We start from the raw sequence: 23,316 nt of genomic DNA, 5'->3' as shown, positions 1-23,316 counted from the left end.
ATGGGACCTGGATGCTCTGCTCAGTGAAGGGAGTGAGATCATCCCTTGCAGGATGAGGAAGCAGCACATGTGCTGTTCACTCAGGTCAGATGTGCTCGAACTGACACCTCTAGTTACTGAGGGTTTTGAGGGAGGTGTGTCCTTGCTGTGACCTCCCGGGAGCTCCTGCCCTTGGTGGCAGCTCATGGTTTGCTTTGCAGCTCCTGTAGGATGACCCAGATCTTCCACAATAACCCCCTGCTGTTTGCCTGTCCTTGCAGGTGTGCAGTGCTGAGCTGAGGCACCATGGAGCAGTACACAGCCAACAGCAACAGCTCCACGGAGCAGATTGTGGTGCAGGCTGGGCAGATCCAGCAGCAGGTATGGACTGTGGGGACAGGTGGGCACAGGGACACGTCCCTTTGGCTCCTCAGGGGGTCACAGAAGCACTGGGGTGCTCCCATGATCCACTCTTACTCTGTCACCTGCTCAGCGATCTGACTGGGCTGGAATCAGTAAATGTGGGTTTGGCAATGTGCTCGTTATTGAGTTGCAGGAGCACGAGTTACACATCTCAGTGCAGCCGGGAGTTTGCACACTGGGAGTGACGTGAGGAAAATTACAAATTTTCTCTGGAAATGGAAGAGACAGAACATTCACAGGATCAGTCAGTTGTCCACAGGAACAGTGCAGATTCCCCCAAAATTGGAACAGGTTTTGTTCAAGCCCATAGAGGCTTCTTTCAGCTGAAGTGTTTATTGAGATTCTCTGTGCTAGAACTATGAGTGGATCAAAGCAAACACTGCAAGAATTAAGCCAAGCATGTGGGTTTGGGTTTCATCCTCCCAGACTCAAGTTCCTAGTTCCTGTCACAGTGTGCCCATGAGCAGGGATAGGGTTTTAAGGGCTTATTGATTTTAGCTGTTAAGCTTCCCCCAGTGAGATGTAATAAAGCATTTTCAGGTGAGCTGTGCTGCTGCTGAATTTCTGTTGCCTTTTCTGTTTGCTCCAGTTCTAGGCAAGAGGAGTTTGGGGGTTTGTCATGCAAAGGGATGTGCCACTGCATCATGTCCTCAGTGGGATTTGGCTTCAGCAGGGTCCAACTTCTTCCATGAGTTTAGCTGAAGTTAACTCTTTCAGTCAGAACAAGATTGTGTTTGAGGTTAAAACAGTTGATATTAAAGCTTATTAAAAATACCTGTTTTCAGCAGCTCACTAGAGATCTCTTTGGTTTTATTGACACTCTGTGTTAAAGAGGAGGTGAAACCATCCCTTGGCTCTCGTTCCAGGACATGCTCTGACAGCCTGTGTTGTGTCTGACATGAAATGTGTTTCCCACAGGAGCTGTTGCAGTGCTGCTTTAGGGGAGAACTGTCCTACCCCTCCCAGGGCTAGCACAGTCACACAGACTATTCTGGGACTCTTACCAAAGAGGCTAAAGATAGAAAAGGCTCTTAGCTCTCACTGCTTGTGCAGCCTCTCAAGATTGTCCTCCCAGGGCAGTGGTGGGCAGAGATTGACCCTCCAGGGGTGGTGGAGATGGAGCTCAGACTGTGCTGCAGGAAGGAGTTTCTGGCCTTTGTTGAGACTAACCATAGTGACAACAATCTGGAACCCTTCAGAGTGAGAAACCTGAGCACGGAGCAGGCTGAAACACTGAAACTGGTTTAAGTTCTGCAGAATAACAATCCCTCCTGTTCTCTGTGAGTGAATCTGTGGGATATTGAGGCCTGTCAGTGTCTGTGCAGATCTGTTGGAATTCCACCCCTGGGTTTGCTGAACGTTCCCATTCCTCCTGTCCCCGGAGCAGTGTGAATTTGGAGCTGAGCTCTCCCAGCAGTGTGTTGTGTGGTGTCAGAGCTGTGCACTTCCATGTTTCAAGCTCTCCCTGTTCCTGTTCCCAGCAGCAGGGAGGTGTCACTGCTGTCCAGCTGCAGACTGAGGCCCAGGTGGCATCCGCCTCAGGCCAGCAAGTCCAGACCCTCCAGGTAGTGGTGATCTCTCTGATTGTGTTTCCGAGCACTGCATGACTCTCCCACTGCCACATATCTAATGCTGTGTTTTCCCCAGGGTTTGGAGGAGGCTCAGGATGGTTTGTTAGCAGCAGTACCTGTGCTGTGCTGGCTGGAGGGTTCTCCATGGGGTCGGAGCTCTTTGTGGGGACTCAGAAACCTGCTGCACTCAGGGAACTGTGGTTCAATGGGACTTTGAAGGAGAAAACACCAAGATGAGGCAGTGACAGCTGAGAGAAACCCCAGAGATTTCCTGTAGCTCCAAGGAGATGATATTTCTGATCTCTGTGAGGAGTGACTAGGTGACAGACAGACAGGTGGTGGGAGAGCTGTGAGCCTGCAGAGTGAAACCTTTTCACCTGTGATCAAAAGGCACTTGGGGACAATACGTGGGATTGAGGGAATCTGAGTTCTTTACCTGTGAACAGCACAGGGAAACTCTGGAGCAGTGCAGATCCAGGCAGGAAATCCATCACAGATTGGACAGAAATGCTTTGTGTCAGTGTGAGGTGTCTTCTGCCTTGCAGACTCCAACTCCTGAGCTCACACAGGAGCCCACAAACCCTTCTGGAAGCAGCTAACACACCCTGGGCAGCCAGAGCAGTTCAGCACTGGTGTTGTGGAGGGCTCCAGGGCTGGGATGGGCTTGCAGGGGCAAGGTTGAACACAGCATTTTTTATGTTCAGAGTTCAAACCTGACGTGGATTGCTCAGGTCACTGTGGCCTCTGGTTGGTGGTGTGTCCTCCCCTCTTCGTTGTGTTCTGGCTTGCTATGATCCATTAACAAAACTCCTGGAATGTGTCATTTTCCTCCCTGCTTATCGGTATTGTGCTGCTGCCTGTGCTTCCCCGTGGCTGAGCATGTTCCTCCCTGCTGAGGTCCAGCACTGCTGCTGTGTATGAGGGACTGGGGTGTGCTGTGTACCAGCTGAAGGACAGGACAGTGTCACAGCAGTGTGAGGTGACCTGTAACATCACCAGACCAGTGCAGGCACTGACCCCTGAGGCACAGCTGTCATTTCCCTGCATGTGTTGGCATAGCACCCCTGAGAGTGTGAGGCTGTGTGTGCTGGCTGTGGTCACAGCTCCTGGGGGTTCACAAGCAGAAACACAAGAACTCAGTGACTTTTTGCCATGTTGTATTGCTCTTGTTCCTAAGTATCTCAGAGCTTGTGAGTGATTCCCTAGCTCATAAGTCATTTTACACTGAAGCTGTTGGAGGTGGAGGATTTCCAGGTATATAGTTGGGGAATCTGGGGACTTGACAGAGAGGTTTTTCCCTTGTTCTTCTTTTCATGGGCCTTTTTGCCAGTGACCAGAGACACAGCTGGTCTAAGAGCCCAGAGGCTTTCATGCCAAATTTATCATAGGATTATAGATTGGGCTGGAAGGACTTTAGAGTTCATCCAGTCCCACCCTTTGCTGTGGACAGGGACACCTCCCACCAGCCTGGGTTGCTCCAATCCCCATCCAGCCTGGCTTGAAACCCTTCTGGGATGGGGCACTCACAGCTTCTCTGGGCAACCTGTGCCAGTGCCTCAGCACCCTCATATATGTACTTACATGTATAAACCCACTCTGAGCCTCGTTGGCCTCAGAAGTCACTGCTGCTCATCTGCTTTCACTTCTTCCTGAACTCCATGTCGTGCTGCTCCAGTTACAATTTCACATTACATGCTCTGTGTCAGGAGATGGAAGTGGTGTAGCCATGGAATCTGAGAGAGCTGAAGCCTCTTCAGAACGTCCCTGTCAGAGCAGCTCCCCCAGAGCTGTGTCAGTGGAGCCCCAAAGTGGAGATCTGTCACTGTGGTGTGCATAATCGAGTTCCCTTTATTCCACTCTGCTCTTGGGCTGTGCATGAAGGCAGTCATTGTGGCTGGAAAACCTGGTAATGCTTTTCATGCTTCATAGCAACTAGGCTGCAGCAGACACAGATCCTCCCCTGCAGCACATCCTGGGAGCAGCTTCAGCCCCAAGCTGTGCCCAGCCCGGGTCGGTGCCCGCGGCTCCGAGTCTCTGCTCCCACACTGCTGGGGCAGCTCTGGGGCTCCCGGGGCAGCTCCATGCCCAGGGCTTCATTGTGCTGTCTCTCCCCAGGTGCAGGGGCAGCCGCTGATGGTGCAGGTGAGCGGGGGACAGCTCATCACCTCCACGGGACAGCCCATCATGGTGCAGGCCGTGCCCGGCGCGCAGGGCCAGACCATCATGCAGGTCCCCGTGTCTGGCACGCAGGGGCTGCAGCAGGTGAGGGGGCACGGGGGGTGGCTGGTGCTCTCCCCCTGCCAGGCACTGCCAGGCAGAGCTGGCTCTGTGGGCGCAGCACAGTGCAGACCTCTGAGGTGATGTCTGCTGAAGTACAGCTGGAGTGGGTTTGGGGGTTTTGCACCAAATGGTTTGGGTTGTAAGGACCCTAAAGCTCATCCATTCTGCCCTGCCAGGGGCAGGGACACCTCCCACCAGCCCAGGAGTTGTGTCTGTTGGGATACTGCGTTTGTTTTCCGTGGCCCTCACAGTGCAGTTGGGGATCTGGTGCCTGCTCAACTCAAGGCTTAGAAAGGATTTAAGAAACAAATCATTTGAGAAAGCTGCTTGAAAATAACTCTTGTGCTTGAGCTCATCTGACACGTGATGGCTGAAGGGGAAGGTAAACATCCCCAGCACACAGAAGGCAATGCTGTAGGAAGTGCAGAAGGTGGATTTTTTGGGAAGCAGTTACCTGGGAATGCTTGTCTAAAAGACAGTTTGTAAATTTGAAGAGGTGGTTGAAGTGTGTTGCTCAAAAGCAAAGGGAAGAGCTGTAACCATGGCACAATGAGTCCTGGTGCTTTAGCATGGGATTGAGGAATCCAGTTCAGCACAGGCCAGGAAGGCAAATAATGTCTTGGTGATTTAAAATGACTCTGGTTGAAAACCAATACATTTGGTGTGAAGTTCTTTCCAGTCTGGTTCTTGGAGGAAAATCCATCACGGGGTTTTAAGCACAAGCTTCAAATCCTATTCCAGTCCCTATTTTTTAATCTCAGAGTGTCCCACAGTGGTGGAAAAACTCTGCAGAGCTGAGGACAACTTTGTGTACCAGGAGCACTTCTGTGTGGTGGAGAATTAACTCCACAAGTGGCTCAAACCTCAGGCCTCTTCTGCCTTATTACTCCCAGTTGCATGTGAGTGGTGGATTGCCTTTGACCCTGTGCTGTGCAGCAGTGAGAGCTGCTGGAGCACAGTGGCACAGCACACTGGTTCCTCTGCCCTCTGGCTGTGCCACAGGGAGCAATCCACTGCAGCTCTTGGTTTCACAGTGGAAACAGAGCAGCCTCAGGGCTTTCTTTTTTCTATGCAACCCTGAATCATCCTCAGAGATGAGTTGGTAATGCTGAGGCCGAGGAGGGAGAGCTCAGAGGCATAGTTAATGTTCCTTTCTGACTCTTTCTTCCACAGATTCAGTTGGTCCAGCCAGGTCAGATTCAGATTCAAGGTGGGCAGGCTGTGCAGGTACAGGGGCAGCAGGGCCAGACCCAGCAGATCATTATACAGCAGCCCCAGACTGCAGTTACTGCTGGCCAGACACAGGTAACTGCACCAGCATGAAAGGGTTTTCTGGAGAGGAACAGGAAGAGAAATGACTTAAGATGTGGTTAAGGAAAAAAAAAAGGGATTATTAATATTGAGGAGAACTCGGAATAAATGTCATGTTTTTGTAGTGTTTCCATGCGTAACTCTGGGGCAGAATGACTAGATTGCATGTTTTTATCCATTGTGTTTCTGTATTTTCTTGGTTCGTGGTTGTTTTTGTCTTATTTGTTGGAGTTGGAAACATGAAGCATTGCTAATTCCATCCCTGGGCCATTTGTGGAGTGATCCAGTCACCCCTGGGGTTTGTGCTGATGGTATTGCTGAGGGCCAAAGTCAAACAGGACAGTTCTTCTTTCACATACAGTGAGCCAGGAAGCCTAGAATGTGTTTTCAGTATTGCATACTGGACTGGCAGAGTCCCTGACATGTGCTTCAGGTGTTTCACCCCCAGTTGCTTTGTGCTCCAGCCTGTTTCCTGCTGCTGGTCATGAAGCAAGAGCTGTTGGAACACCTCAAACACCATGTGATAGTCCAGGAATTGCGAAATGTGACAAACCCAAGCCGTTTGTAAGGTTCCTGTGCTCTCTGTTTTGTCCAGACCCAGCAACAAATTGCAGTTCAGGGGCAGCAGGTGGCTCAGGCTGCTGAGGGCCAGACCATCGTGTACCAGCCCGTGAACGCCGACGGCACCATCCTGCAGCAAGGTAGGAGGGGTGGGAGGGACACAGAGCTGTACCCACTGTCAGAGCTGCACTGCTGAGTGCTGTGAGTGCTGGCTGAGTGAAGAGATGTTTGTGGTGTCACCCAGGAGCTCACTCTGAGGTGAGAAACCACAATTCCTCTTGGCTTTGGCTGCTAGGATAGACACCCTTTGTTTTGCTGTTAGCCCTGAGGGCACATGTCCTCTGACCTCACACTGGGTCACTGCAGGTACAAGCACAAACCCCAGGAATTCAGGGGGAGTTTAGTTCTTCCCTTCCGTGCTCTCCTGAAGCTGTACATGCTGTGGAAGGATGAGTGAGTAACTGGCAGAAGTGGGACTAATGGTGCTCCCTTCTTTCTGTGTGCGTGTTTTTGTTTTGTTTCTCTTTTTTTTTCTTTTGTGTTTTACTTCCTTAAAGTTACAGTCCCTGTTACAGGCATGATCACCATCCCAGCAGCCAGCCTGGCTGGAGCACAGATTGTCCAGACTGGAGCCAACACCAACACCACCAGCAGTGGCCAGGGGACAGTCACAGTGACACTGCCAGTGGCTGGGAACGTGGTCAACTCGGGGGGAATGGTCATGGTAGGTGTGAAACTTCACTGATCTCCTTAAAGGGTGAGCTTTAAGGTGTCTGGACACAATCTGCCTGGATTTTCCAAGGGCGTGGAGTGACAGGACAAGGGGGAATGGCTCTAAGCTGCAGGAGGGCAGGGTTAGATGGGATACTGGGAAGGCTTTTCGTGCCCATTCCGGTTCCTTTGTAGCCTTTTAATTGGGCTGTGCTTGTCCCCACTAGATGTCAGCAGCTCTGCAAGGTTCACCCGTTAATGGGCAGGGAATAAGACAACCCCAAACAATGGGCACGTCCTGCACGTTTAGCTGGACAAGCAGCAGCAACACGGGCACAGAATTGTATGTTGTACTGGAATCTTTCCTGTCTCAGACAAACCCAGTCAGGACTGAGCAGTAACGGAGTTGTCTGGATTTGTTCTGCCCTTTGAGAGCAGCTTTACTGCTGCTTTTCCTTTAAGCAGCCTCGTTATCTGAGTTGCATTGTCTGAGCAAACCCAAACGTTTTCCATTTCAACCTTTGGGGGTTTAATTGCTCTGCTGTGTTCACTCTGTGCCCTGAGCTCAAGTGCTGAACCACTTCTCGTGCAGATGGTACCTGGGGCTGGGTCAGTGCCAGCCATCCAGAGGATCCCCCTGCCTGGGGCAGAGATGCTGGAGGAGGAGCCCCTGTATGTCAATGCCAAGCAGTACCACCGAATCCTCAAGAGGAGACAGGCACGGGCCAAGCTGGAGGCAGAGGGAAAGATCCCCAAAGAGAGAAGGGTGAGAATAAAACTCTGGTCTCACCCAGGGCTGCGCTGGGGGGGAGGCTCAGGATCCCCCTGGGCTGTAAAACAAGGACTACAACTGTGCTGTTCCTCAGTTCTCTGATTTGGTTGTGGTGGTTTAAGGTCAGAATACATATTGAAGTCCCTGGGGACAGTTCTGGCTCCACTGGATGCAGCTGGGGGTGTGTTGTGCTCTGGGCTGGCCCTGCCTGGGCAGGGAGGTGGGACCAGATGTCCCACTGGGGTCTCTTCCAGCCTGACTGGTTCTGGGGCTGTGGCAGGTGTAACTGCAGAACCGTAAGCACATACCCATGGGGCAGGGGATGGGTGGGCACTGGGCAGGGAGTGTCCCCTGGGGGGCCCTGGGCTGGGGGCTGTGGCTGTTCTGACCTCTCCCTCTGCTGCAGAAATACCTGCACGAGTCGCGGCATCGCCACGCCATGGCCAGGAAGAGAGGGGAGGGAGGCAGGTTCTTCTCCCCGAAGGAGAAGGACAGTCCTCACATGCAGGTGAGTGGAACTTGGGCCAGCCCTTCAGGAGCACTTCAGAGGTGTCTGTGCTGTTCTGTGTGAGGTTTGGGCTCCCCCTTGTTCCTCTCTGCCCTGGGGTCTGTGATGAGGCACTGGAGAAAACCTGTCTCACTCGGAGAGACAAAGTGCTGTTTGCCTCGAGGGATTAAGTTATAGTGAAGTTGATAGGAGTGTGTTGACTTCGTATTTCTTAGGGCAAACACACACATTCTCTGTTGGTAGAATAACCTTCCTGGCTGGGCACCAGGAGTGTTCCTCTGGGACATGGATTGGAGGTAGAGACACTTTCTCTACCTCTGATGGAAACTGAACACGTGGAACATCTGATTCTTAGCTGCATGTTGGTTTGCAATATCAGGTTCTGGTGTTGGTCAGTGCTTTAGAGCAATCTTGTGGCTTCAGGGAATATTTCTTTCTCTGCAGTAGAATCTTCCCCAAACACCAGACCAGCACTAGGTCTTCCCTGTTACCAGGAGCAGCACATTCCTGGGAACTGTTAGAGTTTATGTATCCCAGTCTTGCACTAGCATGTGAATCCCAGGAAAAACAGGACATTTTCTGAGATCATGGAGGGACAGGAGCATCTCCTCCTGATGGCTGTGTGCTGCTCTCTGCCTCGTGGAAGTGCTGAAGTTCCAACCTTGGATGTGTTTTGTGCCTGCAGGATGCAGCTCAGACCAACGAGGAGGCGATGACACAGATGATCAGAGTCTCCTAACCTCTGCTTCCAGGAGAAAACTCCTGAATGGAATTCCCATCCTGCCTGTCCAGTGTGTCCAGCGAGTCTCAGAGTGGACAATGCCCAAGCCACAGCCTGTCCCACACCACGAGCTCAGGATGTGGTGGAGGGTTTAGCCCAACAAACACAACCTTTCAGACGCCCTTGGGACACTCTCCTGGCCCAGCACAGGGATTTGGAGTCTGACTGCTCAGGCCTTTGATTTCCCTTCGTGTAACCACCTCTTGCACTCAGCTTGGCCACGGGTGAGTGTGGCACAGAGCTCAGCAGGCCCCGTGGCCTGTGCTGCCTGGGCCTGGAGCCACAGCCCAGGGACACAGCCCAGCACTGCTCTGGCTGCACCACAGGACTGTGTTTGCCCAGCAGGCCTGGGATTCCATCCACTCCTCTGGACTTCGTTCCCCTGAGCTGGTCCCTGTTGTGGCACTTCTGGATGTGGCAGAAACTGAAGGGAATTCTTTTCACTTTGTAAATGTGTACAGAAACCTCCTGTGTGGGGAAGGCTCAGCCATCAGAAATGCTCAAGGTTACTACAGGACTTGGTGTACTGTGTGTCTGTCCCGAGAACTGAGGTGGGAGGGGTGATGTGGGGGGTAGGATTAATTAGTGCAAGCAAACCTCTGGGCGGATTTGTATGTTTATTGCCAGTAGTTGCTGCTTTGGAAGAAAACTGGATGTGAGTGTAAAAAGGATTCAAACTTTCAAACAAGTCTCTTCCCCAGGAGTTTTTGTTCTCAGTCTTCCCCTAAAGCTGCCAGTGCAGTGCAGAGTTCCTGCAGAAGACACCAGATCTGCAGTCTCAGTGATGGCTTTGTGATGGCATTTCTTGGTGTCTAAAGCAGCTCTACAGTCCTGCAGAGTGAGGGATGTTCCATGGCAGCAGCTGGGGCAGCTCAGCTCATCCTGCTGGACCCAAAGGAGTTCCACACTTGGAGGCAGAGACTGATGAACCTCTCAGGCTCCTTGTAGATTGTCCTCTCTAAAACAAAATAGAAGTGGCACTTCACTAATGCAGGAGGAGTACTTGGATGTGCAAACAAGGATGTTTTCCTGGCCTACACCTGGCTGAGCATCTCCACAAAACACATCCTTCAGTGCTCCTTATGGCTTCTGAGTGCTCCTTTCTTACTGGTTTGAGATTTGGTGGTGGAAGTGGTCAGGTAGAGATGAGCCTGGGCAGGTGAAGCTGCAGAGTGAGGGGTGGGAGGAGAGCAGCCAGGAGTGGGTGAGAGTGGGTTGAATTCAGTGAAAGCTGTTTGCAAGTGGCAAAAAATGTAAACGCAGTTTGAAAAATACACCTGGCATTATTTGCCCTCTCCATGTTTTCCCATTTCCTGGAAGCACTAAAGGCAAAGTGGAGGAGAAACGAACCAGATGTAGGAGCCTGGGAGGATGCAGGAGACTGAGCCTTGGAAATTCTGTTTGGAGAAAAGGAAAGTGCTCAACCCAAGAGTGACAAGAAGGGAAGGAATGCTGGAGGAGCAGAGGGCTCAGTGCAGGCAGGTGGCCAGGGAGTGCAGAAGGGCTTTGTGACTGTGCAGCTGCTTCTGCCTGAGTTCACTGCATCTCTCTCTGCTCTTGGCCATGTTTCTGTGCCCTCCCCACAGTGACACTGCTGTTGGGACAGGTCCTGACAGTGACTCTGCAGCTGTGGGAGGAGCTGCTGCCCCTGGGCAGGCAAATCAACCTTCTTCCTTTCAGCTTTGTCTGAAATTCTAGCAGCAATTAGTGCTCTGTCCACAGACCTGACATCAGCACTGTCTAGTGGTCTCAAAGGCAGTGTCACTCCCACAGCATCGCTGGAGCCTTGGGTTGTTCTGCCTTGCCCAGTTCCACGGGGTGCTGGTTTCCTCAGCTGGCACCTGAAACCCTCACACAGCATTTCCTGGGAGCTCTCCCATCCCAGGAACCTGCAGCAGTTAGTGCAGCAACAACAGCATTTGCTTTAGTTGGCTTTGCAGCAGCTTTGTAAATATTTTGGAGAGTATCTGTACATTTTGTTGGGACATTTCCATGCTGAGGAAAAGTCTCTCCATGATGCTTCTGCTCTTCACCTGATGGCTCATCCCTGTCCTGAGGGAACCCCTCTGAGGGCTGGAAATTTAGGAAGCAAAATTACTGCTCTGACGTAGGTTTGGTTTTGTTTTTTTAATGAGTAATTACTTTTCTTAAAGACCTTATAAATTTCTCCCAACCTGCTGGAACTTGTCTCCCCATCAGCCCTTCATGTGTAGGTTCTCTGATCCCTTGTAGGATGTGTATGGAGACATGGATTTGTGTTAGAGAAAGTCGTCTTGTTACTACTTTAGCTAGTGATGTGGCAGCCTGAGAGCTCTGGGCACGTTTTCCTATTTTGGGTTGTGTGGTCACTGCTGACAGTCGAGTTTGCTCGGTGAGGTTGGAGCCACCAGTCAGTGCTACCCAACAGCTGCTGCTTTGCTGGGGGAACTGCTTAAACTGGAGACACTGTCCAGTTCAAAACTTGAATTCAGTAGGAAATACTTGTGGATTGGCTACACTTGAGCAAAAACTCCAGGAGTGAGTAGAAGTGGGTGAGGATGGAAGAAGAAACTTGGTTGAAGTGCCCCAAGCAGTGAACCCATCCCAAACCACATTTATGTGTGTAGAGAATGGCATTTGGGAAAAAAAGAGTCCTCAAGTGATGCTTCAAGGCTCTGCATGTTGCAAAGGGGAGGAAAAAACCCTTTGCAGTGGGTGTGGGAGGGGCTGAGATCGATGTCCTGTCAGGCTAAGTTTGTACATAGTTACAGGTTTATATTTTTTTTTTTTTATATGATGCATTTTTTTCAAGTGTATTTTGGTCTTTAATAGATGCAATTGTAAGTACTGTGTACATTCTGCAGCTAGTAAAAGTTTATAAACCAAGAAACTTTTGCTCTGTGTTGAGATTTCATTGTGTTTGGGGATCACACCTGCACATGCCTGGAGGTTTCCTGGTACAGACTCCACACCAACACTTCAGACACCTCAGAAATGCCCCAGAGCTCAAGGGGCTCAGCCACGGATTGGTCAGTGCAGTGATGGTCACAAAAACAACCCCCAGAAGGGGAAATGGCAGAGTGCAAGGGCAGAGAATGGGAAGCTGAGGCAGGAAGGGCAGAGAACAGCCACACAAGGCTGTTTGGGAAGGCAGAAACGAGTTCCTGCAGCTCTTGTGATGTAATCTGCTAACTTTATTTCCAGGCAGTTTGCGACAGAGCAATGAAGTCACCTCGGATGTGATGGTAAAACTCCTGATATTGTGCAGCCACATCCCAACAGTCAACTCGTGCCTGTCTCAGCCTTCAGCGCTGCACGAGCACCACAGGCTTTGTACACTCAGAGGTGTGTTCCCTCCCACACCACCCAGTGCCAGGGTAGAGTCTTCTTGCAATGCTTCTATCCAAACTAACCCCATTTTTGTGTCCTGCTCATGGGACAGAGGTGGAAACCTCAGGCAGCTGAGCTTGGGGGTTTGTCCGTGGTCCCTGAGGGAGATTTGCTCCTCTTGCTGTGATAATGGAGTTCTGAGGGACACACAGGGAACCTTAGCTCAGCTCTATGCAGAGCTCTCCCGACAGGAGCTGATTCCACTGTGCCCCAGGGCAGCAGGGACAGGGAGGACCTGCTGCTCAGTCAGCCTTGGCTCCTGCTCTCGTCCTCTGCTCTTCCTGCTGCTGCCAATGACACAGATCAGCACAGCCACCACGAACTTGGCCCCCAGGAACCCAGCAAGGATGTAGAAGAGAGTGAGATCTGCTCCAGCAGGAGTCCTGTGGGGAACCAGGAGTACAGCCATGAAGGGAGTGGATCAGCCTTTGGAGAAACTCTCGTGGTGCAGAGTGTGGAGATGGAGACACTTCCTGCCACAGACAGCCTGGGAGGTCAGAGCCAGGGGGACAGGGACTCTCACAAGTGAATTAGCATCGAGTGATTTGCTTGGCACCGAGCTCTGCGTTTTTGGACTGGGATAAAGCTGCTGTTTGGGAAGCACAGAGCAGCTCTAGGAATCATCCTAGATTAGGAAGGGGTAGAGAACATGCCTGTGGTGCTTCTCTCACCTCCAAATGGGGTTACTGGTGCTAATCTGCCTCAGCCTAGGCAGAGGTCCCAGCACAAGGAGTTTTTGGCTCACCTGGAGATGCTCTGCACAGCTCTGGGCTCCTCAGGCACTTGGGTCTCCAGGACAGCTGCTGGCACAAAGAGAACAGTTTAGTCTGCAGGTGTTTCTGTGTGATGTCCGTTGGTGCCACCAAGAGCAGGGTCCCAGCTGGGCAGGGAGCTGAGGTGAGGTGAGGCTCACCAGGCTGGGAGATCAGCCTGGGCAACAACAGGGGGATGGAGGGTCAGAGTTCTGTGGCTGTGAAGTCACATTGCTGCACATCAGCAATCAAAGAGGCAATGAAACACATCCTGCTCAGAGCCAGAAAATAGCTGTTTACTGAAGTGAGGCCTTGGCATCTGCAGCCACACATGAAGCTCAAGTAGGAAGTGGTGAACCTCAGAGCCCCAGGACATACCTGTCAGCACTTCCACTTGCACCTTCCTCAGGCTGTTTGTTTCCCCCAGGAAGTCAGTTCTGCACTGGTAGAGCCCAGAGTCCTCCTTCCTGAGCCTGCTCATGGTGACCGTCAGGATCCCGTCGTGGATGTTGTCCCTGATGGAGGTGGTGCCGTTCCTGTTCCTCAGGAAAGGCAGCCAGAAGGGCCTGGTGCTCACCACGTGCTGGCACTTGGTCTTGGCCACCTGCCTGCACCAGCTCTTCTCTTTCCACCTCTGCTTCCAGAGGTTGTAGGAGCAGTTGACAGAGATGGTTCCTCCCTCCATCCCGTACACCACAGTGACGTTCTCTGCAGCGCAGGATGCTGGAGGGGAGGGAGGGAGGGTGAGCCAAGGCCCTTTCGGGTCTGTCCCTCGCTGGATCTTATCCTTAGACCCTTCGATCTCTCCCTCACTGCCATGCTGATGCTAAACACCCTTTTCATCCTTCAGAGCTCTAGTGATGGCAGCTGTCACCCCTGGGGATTGCTGCAATCAGTGACACCCACAAACCAGTGTCCTGCTGCAGGTTAGGAGGTCACTTCTTAATCTCAGTTTCTAATTCCAGGGGTGTAGCAGCTTCTTCCACCCTACCTTTTAGTATCTTGCTAATTTTAATCATGTTGTCAACTGGTCTGTGGCTGCTTTTTTTTGATTGTCTTAGTTCCTCATTTCTAGTTTTCATTTCCCTTTGTGGCAGCAAAGGCAGAAGGAGCAGACTGAGCTATTAATACTACCAGGGAGAAGTGCAGTGTGGTGTTTGTGGAAATCTCTGTTTCCAGTGAAAAAACTCAGAGGCAGAAGCTCCTGTGAGCCACAAGTAAGGATACACCAAAAGTAAACGAAACAAGAGGCTCTTTGAGGCTTTGTGCTGGCTGAGCCTTTTAGCTCAGTAATTTCAGCTGTTCTAAGCAAATTGTAAACCAAAAATTCTGAAGATTTTTCAGCTTGACTAGAAAATGGACAGAATGGATCTGTGCTCTGCAAGTATCCCACACCTACGAGTTGCTGTTCCAACATGTTGCTGCACTGAGCTGTCCCAGTCAGGAACTGCCTTACTGCATTCCCTCCTGCTCCTGTGCAATCTCTCCAAAGCACTTGGACTCTCTCTCCTGTGTCTCCTGCAGACCCTCCTCACCTCCCACAGCACTGTAAAAACTCCTAGATCAGTCACAAGATTCAAACACTTCCCAGTGCCTCTGTAGAAAACTTTGAGTCCTTCTCAACCGATTCTGCTGACAGGTCACAAACTCTCTGTGTTCCTTCTCCCTCCCTGGGTGCTGCTGGAAAAAGCAGAGTGAACATTTTCCAGAAGCTCTGAGATTTTTGGGACAGGTTTCTGTGCTCACACATCTCAGGTTGCCTTTCCTGCACTGCTGCCAGGAGCTGGGATGCCCAAAGTGGCTGGAGAGAGAAGGCTGCTGGCTGGGACCCCCAGCTGGTTCCCCCCAGATGGACATTCCTGGCTGAGCTGGAAACAGCCAAGTGCCCCTTGGGTGCTAATTCCCTCCCCATGTGGTAATTTACATCTATGCAAATCCCTTTTGAAGCTCTGCAAAAGCAAACACAGAGGATTTTGCAACCCCACATTTGACACATGAGGCTCTCTCAGCAGTTTCCTGTTCTGACTCAAAGGATCCCTGGGAGGAAAGCTGGGAGGGAGCACTGGGATCGCTGATGGGACAGGAGCAGGCTGAGCACGGAGCCTGCAGGACACACCAAGCCTGGCCCCAACCCTCTGCTCCCTGAAACCCAGGGCTACACCTGCTCCTTACCTGACAGGAAGAGCAAGATGAGGTTCACAAGCTTCTCCATGTGAGCTGAGCAGAGAAGGGGCCAGGAGAGGAGCCTGGAGCAGAGTGACACAGGCTCTGCCCAGGGACAGCTCCTTCGTCCCCTCCTTGCCCTGACGGAAGGAAGGAGCACAGGAACTTGGCATCTTTTTCATCCTGCACATTGAGCAACTCACCAGGGACAGGCATTTCTCTCGTGGGCTGAAAATCCAGGCATCAGCATTGCCCTCTCCAGCCACAGCTCAGTCTAGACAGCCTGACAGGAGCATCATGTGATGGCCTGAAGCCACAGCCTGAGTGTCCTGCTCGGCCCAGCTCCCACCAGGGCAGGATTTCATGGTTCATAGAGAAGTTTGGGTTGGAAGGACCTTAAAGACCATCTCATCCCACCCCCTGCCATGGGCAGACAGCTCCCACCAGCCCAGGCTGCTCCAAGCCCCATCCAACCTGGCCTGGAACACTCCCAGGTGTGGAGCAGCCACAGCTGCTCTGGGCAACCTGTGCCAGTGTTTCACCACCCTCACAGGGAGGATTTTCCTGACTTCATGTGTGTGTTTATCAGCTTCCTAACAGACAGATGAAGCTGCAGGTCTGTCCACTCTGAAATGTGCCTCTTTTTCTCTCCTTGAGTTGGTGGTTAAGAATCTGTAACCTCACAGTGACCAGAAATCTACTGTGAGGTAACTGATGGCCCTCTGTGTTCCTTCTTGCTCCAGTGAGCACAAATCTGGATTCTCCTTGAGAATCAGCCTGAAAATGTCTCTCTTCCACTCCACTGTGCTCAACCAGTGTAACTGCCTGGGGAGCAAATGGTCAGGGAACCTTGGGCTGAATGAACCATGTCCAGAGCCATTTCCTTTTTGCTTCTGTCGTGGCAGCACTGAAAATCTCCAGACTCCACTCCCATCAGGTCCTGCTGCAGCCCTGGCAGGAGGAGCCTGTTGGATGTGGCTGGGCTGGCAGTGAGGGTGGTTTGGCGTTTGTGACCTGTCTGCAGGGCTTGGGGCAGGTCCATCAGGTGCCAGAGCTTCTGGGCTTTAGGAGAGATGGAGCTGAGCCCCAGCAAACTCATTTCCTGTGGCAGCAAATGTGTCTGTTGGAGCATTTCTGGCACAGAGAGGGAAGTGCAGACCTTGGTTCTGCTTATTCTTCCCATCCAGCACTCACATCCCCAACCCACTCACAGCAAGGTTCATTTTATCCCTGCAGCACTGCAACGAATTTGTTTGGCCACAGCAGCTGAATCCTCAGGAGTGAGGCAGTTTGCAGCAGAACACAGAGGGGATATCACACCCAGCCAGGACTGCTCTCTTTCCAAAGGTCAATCCCACACACTTACCTCTCCAGGTCTGCATTTTAATGGAATTGGCAAAGCAGGTGTACAAGGGCCCCTGGGATAGCCCAACACCAGGAGTCTGGCCAAAGTCTGCCCTGGCCCCTGACAGGAGGGAGGGCAGAGAATGCACAGACAGCACACACATGGCAGGAGGACTCAGCTCTTCCCCCAGTGTCCACCCACACACCTCCTGCTCCCCATTCCCACTGTGCATTCCAGTTCTTTTCCCCAGTTCTGGGCTGTCTGGGGATTCTGTGTTCAATTCATGTCACTCCTTGGGAACTGCTTGAATGCAATGACAGCATATTCCACACTTTTGTTTTGGGGCTTCCTGAGAGCCTGACTTGGTTCAATGTTGGAGTAAAGAGGATCCTCAGGGCTGGAACAGGATTGCAAGTCCAGGTTAATGCCTTTTAGGCCTCCGCTGTCATCATTGAGACTTTCCTTTCTTCCAGTGCTGTCAGGCTATGAAAGAAAGGGAGAACACTCAGTATGATTCAGTGCCAGGGCACAGCTCCTACCAGAAGAGTAAGACTTTCCTAGAAAGGAAAAAACTGTGTGAAAATTTACCTCCAGTCATGATAGAGGTGAAAGAACACAACCCTCTTTTCTACACCTGGATACAGGTGACAATCTCATGGTCTGACCTGGGTTACTTGTCCTGGAGTCACTTCTCAGGGGTTACTAGAATGTGCTGCACTGTGGGTTTTTCCTACTGGAGTTTCCCTGCATTATTTTCCCTCCTCTGTCTCCAGACAGGAACATTCCTCTCTCTGCTGACATTAAATACCATTTCCCTCCTGCTCCCAACCAAAGTGATCTCCAAGGTCCTCATCAGGTGGCTCCAACAGCTCCTCAGGCTGTTGGTCAGGGACTCAGTACCATGTGGGAATCATTTGTTTTCCTTACCTCTGCTGTGGCCTCTGGTTGTTCATAGGTGTCATCTGCTTCTCTCTTACCTTTGGAATAAGCCAAAATCAGAGGATTTAGAAGCAGAGAGGTCCATGAAAAGCCTGGGCACTGCCTGTGCCTTGGGAGGTTTGTGGAAGGCTGTGGGATTGCCCAGGGATAGGAGCAGTGGATGTGCCCATGGGAACTCTCTGCCCTGAGCCTGGGGAACACTTTGTTCCCACTTTACTTCTCCCCTGATGTGTTTGCAGGTTCCTGTGCAGGGTGTGGAGGGACCTGCGTGTGATGAGTTGAGGGGAGATGGCAGTGAGGAATCTGCTGGAGCCTTCCCAGGCACCTCCCCGGGCTCCTGCAGGGCCCTGTGAGCTGGGAATGGGCTCACCTGGGATGGAAAAGTGATGGCAGAGAAGGCTCTGGCAGGGGCAGAGCAGAACAGGAGGCACCACCCAGCTCCACATACCTGTCCTGTCCTTCTGCCTGCACTGCCTGACACACAGTGCTGTGGAGGTGATGAGAGCCAGGGCGAGCAGGATGCCCAGCACCACAGACAGGAGGAGGAAGGTGTCCATGCTTGAGCTGAAGACAGGAGAGGAAAGGAGTTACCAGTGTGGGCTGGTGGCACAGCCCTTTGCCAAGCAGTGACAGGGACAGGAGCAGGTTTTTTGTGCCCACTTCTGTGCACTTGGAAGGAGGTTCTGGTTCTCTGGCAGCAATGCCAACTTGACCTTCCTATCTGGCTGTGCCTTCTGAGCTTTACCTAAACTACTCTCCAGGCTTTAGGAACAAGCCACTGTTCAAAGCTCTGAGCACAATTCCAGGCTCACTGGAGCAGGAACTGCCTTTTCCTCCTGTGCTTTGCTGCACTGGAGCTGAGGGATGATTCTGCTCTTAGGTGCTGCTGTGGAGTTGATGACAGCAGATGCCCAAAGGGGAAAACTCCCTTTACTGAACAGCCTGGTAAATGGATTAACTGTCTCATTGTTAAATATTCATGGACAGGAGTGAGCAAAGTCGAGGCTTGGGGGCACAATCTGTTGGTTCTGCTGCTCCTGTGTGTGTTGGAGCTCAGAGACTTCCTGTAGCCCTTACCTGGGTTCTGCTGGGCTGTCATCCAAAGGAGTTGCTTGGCTTGTGCCTTCAGGTTCTGAGGAGGCTGTTCGACCCAACACTGCAACCACAGAGGTGAGAGAGGAACAGTCACTGTGGGGCTGCTTTGCATTCACCAGCAAACCCCCTGCCCTTGCTGCTCCTGAGCCAGGGGAGGGTTGTGTGTGCAGGGCCCTGCTCACACTCAGCCCCATGTGCTGGGAGTTCAGCCAGAGCATCGTGCTGTCCCTCTCATCACCTGCACTGCTGTCCCTCCCATCACCTGCATTGCTGTCCCTCTCATCTCCTGCACTGCTGTCCCTCTCATCTCCTGCGCTGCTGTCCCTCTCTGCTGCAGGAGCCAGGCTGCAGCCTGGGGCTGCTCTGCCCCTGCCAGACCTCAGTACTAGCCCTGATGCCACAACACCACACTGAACGAGAACCCAGAAGTCACAGATCTTTGAAGTATGGCTCTAAAGTTGTTCCCTGGACAATCCTGTGTGAAGGTCTTAATAGTTTTAATCAAAGGATGAGCTGCTATAAAGGGGCAGAACTAGTATCATGAGGATGAGTGACAGAAACCCCTCTCAGGACAGGGGAAGCTGTTCCCAGGTTCCAGAGGAGCAGCACAGCTGTGTGAGTGGCTCAGCTCCCATCCCTGCTGCTCCTCTTGGCGTGGTGGCCACGAGAAGTCCAGTGCTGCAGGGTTTGTGCAGGCAGACCCAGGCAGAGGTGGGTGGGAGGTGGTGTGAGCTGGGCAGTGCAGAGGGAGGGCAGGGAAGGGAGTGTGGAGTGTCCCTGCGGGTCTGTACACACCTTTGGCCACTTGCAGCGTGACCTCCTCCATGCGGTAGAGCTCGGGGGGCTCGTGGAGGGCACACCAGTACACACCAGAGTCCTGTGCCTGCACCTTCTCCATGGTGATGGTGAGAATCCCCTGAACGGTGTCGTCCTGGATCCTGACTCTGCTGTGCCCCGGGGACTGCGAGCTGGTGGTGGCCAGTATGTGACACTCCTTCCTTGCTCCTACTTTGCACCAGGCTTTGCTCACAGCCTTATAGTCCTCGGCTCTGTACAGACACTGCACAGAGAAGTTTCCTGACTCCTTGGCTGTGTGCTGCTGGGTCCCTGGAAAACAGCCGGAATGGCTGGTGAGATCAGGGGCAGCCCCTCCCAGCACTGCTGCAGGCTCCTGCAGAGAATTTTAGAACTTCTCCTTCTGGAACACAGAAGTTCTTCAGTTAAATATGTTCTTCATAGAACATCTCCTTCTGCCTCCAGACACGTGGAGCAGAAAGGGACTGGACCCAGATTACCCGTGCAGAGATGAGTTACAAATCAGGGGGGTCCTGTCTCCTCCTCTGGTGCCCCAGGGACTTTGCTCACAGGCACTCAGGTCTGGGAGTGCTGGTGGTGCCAGGGCAGAGCAAGAGCAATGCCTGGCAGGGGGGAGGTCTCCAGCAGTGCCCACTGTGAGCCAGCTGAGTGCTGCAGCTGCTGGATCAGCCCCGTGGGAAGCAGTTGGGATGAGCGGCCGCATTTGTGGGAGTCATGGGAACCTTCCCTGAGTCTCTGCTGGGAGCAGACAGAGCACGGAAGGGCCAGGCCTGAGCTTTGGCTTGAAAATCCCAAGGATCAGCTCTCGCTGTGTCTGCCAGAGGGACAGGCAGAGAGACAAGGGTGAGCTGCAGACAGTGCTGAGCTCTCAGTGCTGTGGCACACACAGGGGGACAACAAGGGAGGTGAGGCTGGGCCGGCCACGTCCACACCTGCCTGCCAGCAGGGACTCACTCCTGGGCACAGGGAGTGTAGTAGGGACTCACTCTTGGGCACAGAGAGCCTAGTAATTACTCACTCTTGGAGACAGAGAGCTTAGTAGATACTCACTCTTGGCCACAGAGAGCACGACCTCCGTTATCCGGGAGAGACCAGAGTCTCTGTAGTGTGCACACCAGTACACACCAGTGTCCCAGGCCTGCAGCTTCTTGATGGTGACAGTGAGAGCCCTTTGACTGTAGTCCTCGATCTCTATTCTGGTCTGCACAGCTCTGTCCTGGCTCCATGTTGAATAGTGATGTGTCTTCTCCAGGATTGTGCACTTGCTCTGCCCTTCCCATCGGCACCAAACTTTCTGCCCCGCCGCGACCGCCCTGCTGCTGTACGGGCACTGCACGGCCAGGCTGTCCAGCTCCCACCTGAGCACCTCTGTGGGACAGACAGCTGTCACTGACCGCTGGGCACAGGGCTGAGCTGGGCACCAGGCACAGACCGTGCCCGGGGCACTCCCGCCCGGAGAGCCCAGGGCAGGAGGGAGCTGAGCCCTGCAGGGCTGGGCTGTGTGAGCAGGGAAGGCAGCGAGTGAGGCTCAGCAGGGTCAGGGGAAGCTGCTCAGCTGTGGGGGAGAGGTGGGACAGGACAGGGGAAGGAATGGTGTTGCTTTCTGACCAGACTTGGCAACTGTGTGGGGATACAGGTACTCACCCTTGAACACGTTCAGGGAGATTGTCTTCAGTCGATAAACTCTATCGACAGAGTAAGCACAGGAGTAGGTGCCTGAGTCCTCTGCCCGGAGCTTAGTCATGGTGACAGACAGAGTCCTCTGCACGGGGTCATCGCTTAGTGTAGTTGTCCTGCCTGTGGCTTCAACCCTCTGTGGGCTGCTTGTGCTCACTATGGTATCACACCGTCCTTCCTTCACGCGGCACCAAACTATCTGGTAATAGTTTATGATCTCTGCAATGTAAGGACACTGGAGATACAGAACACTCCCCTCCTGTCGCCTCTCCTCAGCATTAGTTGTTTGGGCCTGGAGACCTGTAAATACCAGATGTGGTGAGGGAGAGAGGAGCTGGTGCAGGGCTGCCCACAGCCAGGCACGGGGAAACTGCCTCTGACCTTCCCCCGTGGACACCTGTGGCTGGTGGAGCTGGAAAGATTTGAGCTGGGACTGGAGCTGTGGTTTAAAACCCACAGGCAATTGGGTGCTGGAGGCGTTGGACCTTCAAGCCAGACTGGAGCTGTGCATGGTGCAAACCAGCCCTGTTGTCACTGCTCCTTGCTGCAGGCAAAGGAGACCAACCCCAGCCCATGCAGTGTCCTGGGGCTCGGGGGGTCTGTCCGGGTTGGGATGGGGCAGAGGGAAGGAGCTGGAGCTTGTGTGCAACCTGCAGCCTCTCTGTGCTGCGTCCCAGAGGATGCTCAGCAGCTCGTGGCTGAGGCTGTGCCAGGTGCAGGTTGCCTTGATTCCCCAACCTGCCACATGCTGGAAGCTTTGTGCTCTCTGTGGGGATGGCAAGAGGCAGGTGGTGCTCGGACACTGCCCTGACCCAGGACTGCAATCAGAGGAGCTGAGCAGGGCCAACGTGATGGGAAATGCCAACTGGGGGAGGCACAGGGGCTGCTTGGAGGCTGCAGCTCTGTGCTCCCAGGGTGGATTGTCCTGGGAGCCTGGAGGAGCCAGATGTGTGGTGGTGGGAACTGGGGTTCCCCATTCCCTCCCCACCCCTGCAGCGAGTGCCCAGCTGAGACTCTGGTGTTGGAGTCCTCCCACTGCAGAGCTCCCTGGGCAGCAGGAGGTGGGGAAGGGTGTCCCACTCCCCTGGGACATGCCCAGCCCTTCTCTTACCTGGGAAGCAGAAGAGGAGGAGGAGAGCTCTCAGCTCCACGGCCATCCTCAGGCCCAGGGAAGGGGCATTGCTGGGGGCTGCCCACCGTGTCCTAAGTGTGTCTGCCTTGTGATCCCTCCTGCCTCGCAGTGTCACAACTGGGGGAAGTGCTCAAGGTCTTGCCTCAGGCGGAAATCACTCACCATGGCTCGTTACATCATTGATATTAAGATAATTTCAGTGTGCATTTGGGGAAGTGGCTGAGAGCAGAGTTCAGCCTGTCCTGATGCTCCTGCCTGGCTGATGTCATTTTTCTGTCACTGCCCACCCACCCCAGCCCATGGCCAGGCTGGCCATGAGGCTTCTTACCCACACAGCTCCTCTTCCAGCCTGGAGGGGCACAGAGCTGGGTTTGTTGTCCACTGGGAGACTCTGGGCCCAGGTGCCCCTGGCTGGTTTCATATCCTGGTGTCTGCAGGTGCTTCTGGGCTGGTTTTGTGGCATGGGGTGTGTTCTTCATTGCTCTCGTGGTCTGGCTGCAGTCAGATGTTTCCCCAGCAAACTGCTGCCAGGTGGTCCAGCATCAACAGAAGCCACTTCACCATCTTGCTCCATTTCCAGCATTGTCCCCAAATGGTCCCTTGACACTCCCACCAGGAACACCATTAACAGCAGTCCCTGATCTCAGAAACAGGGAGAAATGGTTCAGTTTTTGGAGGCACATGTGACTGATTGATCCCCCAGGTGCTTCAGAGGCCTGGGCTCAGCCAGGGCCAGGAGAAGGAAATGTCATTCCACTCTGCTCCCAGACACCTTGTGCTTGCCATACTGGGAATGTGCCCTGGTCAGTGAGGCTTGGCCCAGTCCCTTCTGCCTCCCCCAGGCATCCTTGTGCCCTTCTCTGCCCTTGAAGGCAGTGCCAGCAGAGCAGTAAGTGGCACTGAGCTCCTCTGCCAGCAGCAGTGTCCCCTGGGCCAGTACCTGCCTCGCTCCAGCAGAGCAGCACGGGAAGGCTGTACTGACACCCTGGCTGCAAATAATTTCCAATTATATGAATAAGCAGCTTATTAACAATACATTCTGGCTAATCATTTTGTGCTAGATATCTTCGCATTGTCTTGTCCCCAAATCCCTCTCTCATCAGGCACTTGATGCTCGGTAACGAGAGGGGG

At 53.1% G+C, this 23,316-nt stretch overlaps 3 protein-coding genes across 4 annotated transcripts; 1 reads left to right on the top strand and 2 right to left on the bottom strand.

Annotated features, from left to right (window-relative positions):
- The first annotated feature begins 285 nt into the window (after positions 1-285).
- On the top strand, positions 286-8,855 carry NFYA (nuclear transcription factor Y, alpha). 2 transcript variants are annotated; one of them, XM_009077140.1, is made up of 9 exons: positions 286-360; positions 1,884-1,970; positions 4,089-4,235; positions 5,427-5,558; positions 6,160-6,265; positions 6,683-6,849; positions 7,429-7,602; positions 8,015-8,116; positions 8,802-8,855. In XM_009077140.1, exons 1-9 carry the CDS (start codon positions 286-288, stop codon positions 8,853-8,855), a joined length of 1,044 nt encoding a protein of 347 aa, XP_009075388.1. The 2 variants fall into 2 exon arrangements, with proteins under 2 accessions (XP_009075388.1, XP_009075389.1); XM_009077141.1 differs by lacking the exon at positions 1,884-1,970.
- Positions 8,856-12,435: 3,580 nt separating this feature from the next.
- Positions 12,436-15,230, bottom strand: LOC103804529 (triggering receptor expressed on myeloid cells 2-like). The gene is made up of 4 exons (XM_009077144.1): positions 15,191-15,230; positions 13,397-13,741; positions 13,012-13,066; positions 12,436-12,649 (listed from the first exon to the last, which is right to left on the bottom strand). The coding sequence occupies exons 1-4, from the start codon at positions 15,228-15,230 to the stop codon at positions 12,436-12,438; spliced, it is 654 nt and encodes a 217-aa protein (XP_009075392.1).
- A 1,572-nt stretch (positions 15,231-16,802) lies between these two features.
- Positions 16,803-22,210, bottom strand: LOC103804528 (polymeric immunoglobulin receptor-like). The gene is made up of 8 exons (XM_009077143.1): positions 22,165-22,210; positions 21,021-21,353; positions 20,427-20,744; positions 19,356-19,667; positions 18,543-18,621; positions 17,914-18,029; positions 17,454-17,503; positions 16,803-17,009 (listed from the first exon to the last, which is right to left on the bottom strand). Exons 1-8 carry the CDS (start codon positions 22,208-22,210, stop codon positions 16,803-16,805), a joined length of 1,461 nt encoding a protein of 486 aa, XP_009075391.1.
- Positions 22,211-23,316: the final 1,106 nt, after the last annotated feature.

This window comes from Acanthisitta chloris, unplaced genomic scaffold (genome assembly GCF_000695815.1).
Source record: "Acanthisitta chloris isolate BGI_N310 unplaced genomic scaffold, ASM69581v1 scaffold22506, whole genome shotgun sequence".
NCBI lineage: Eukaryota > Metazoa > Chordata > Aves > Passeriformes > Acanthisittidae > Acanthisitta > Acanthisitta chloris.
This window is presented reverse-complemented; position numbering and strand designations above follow the sequence as displayed.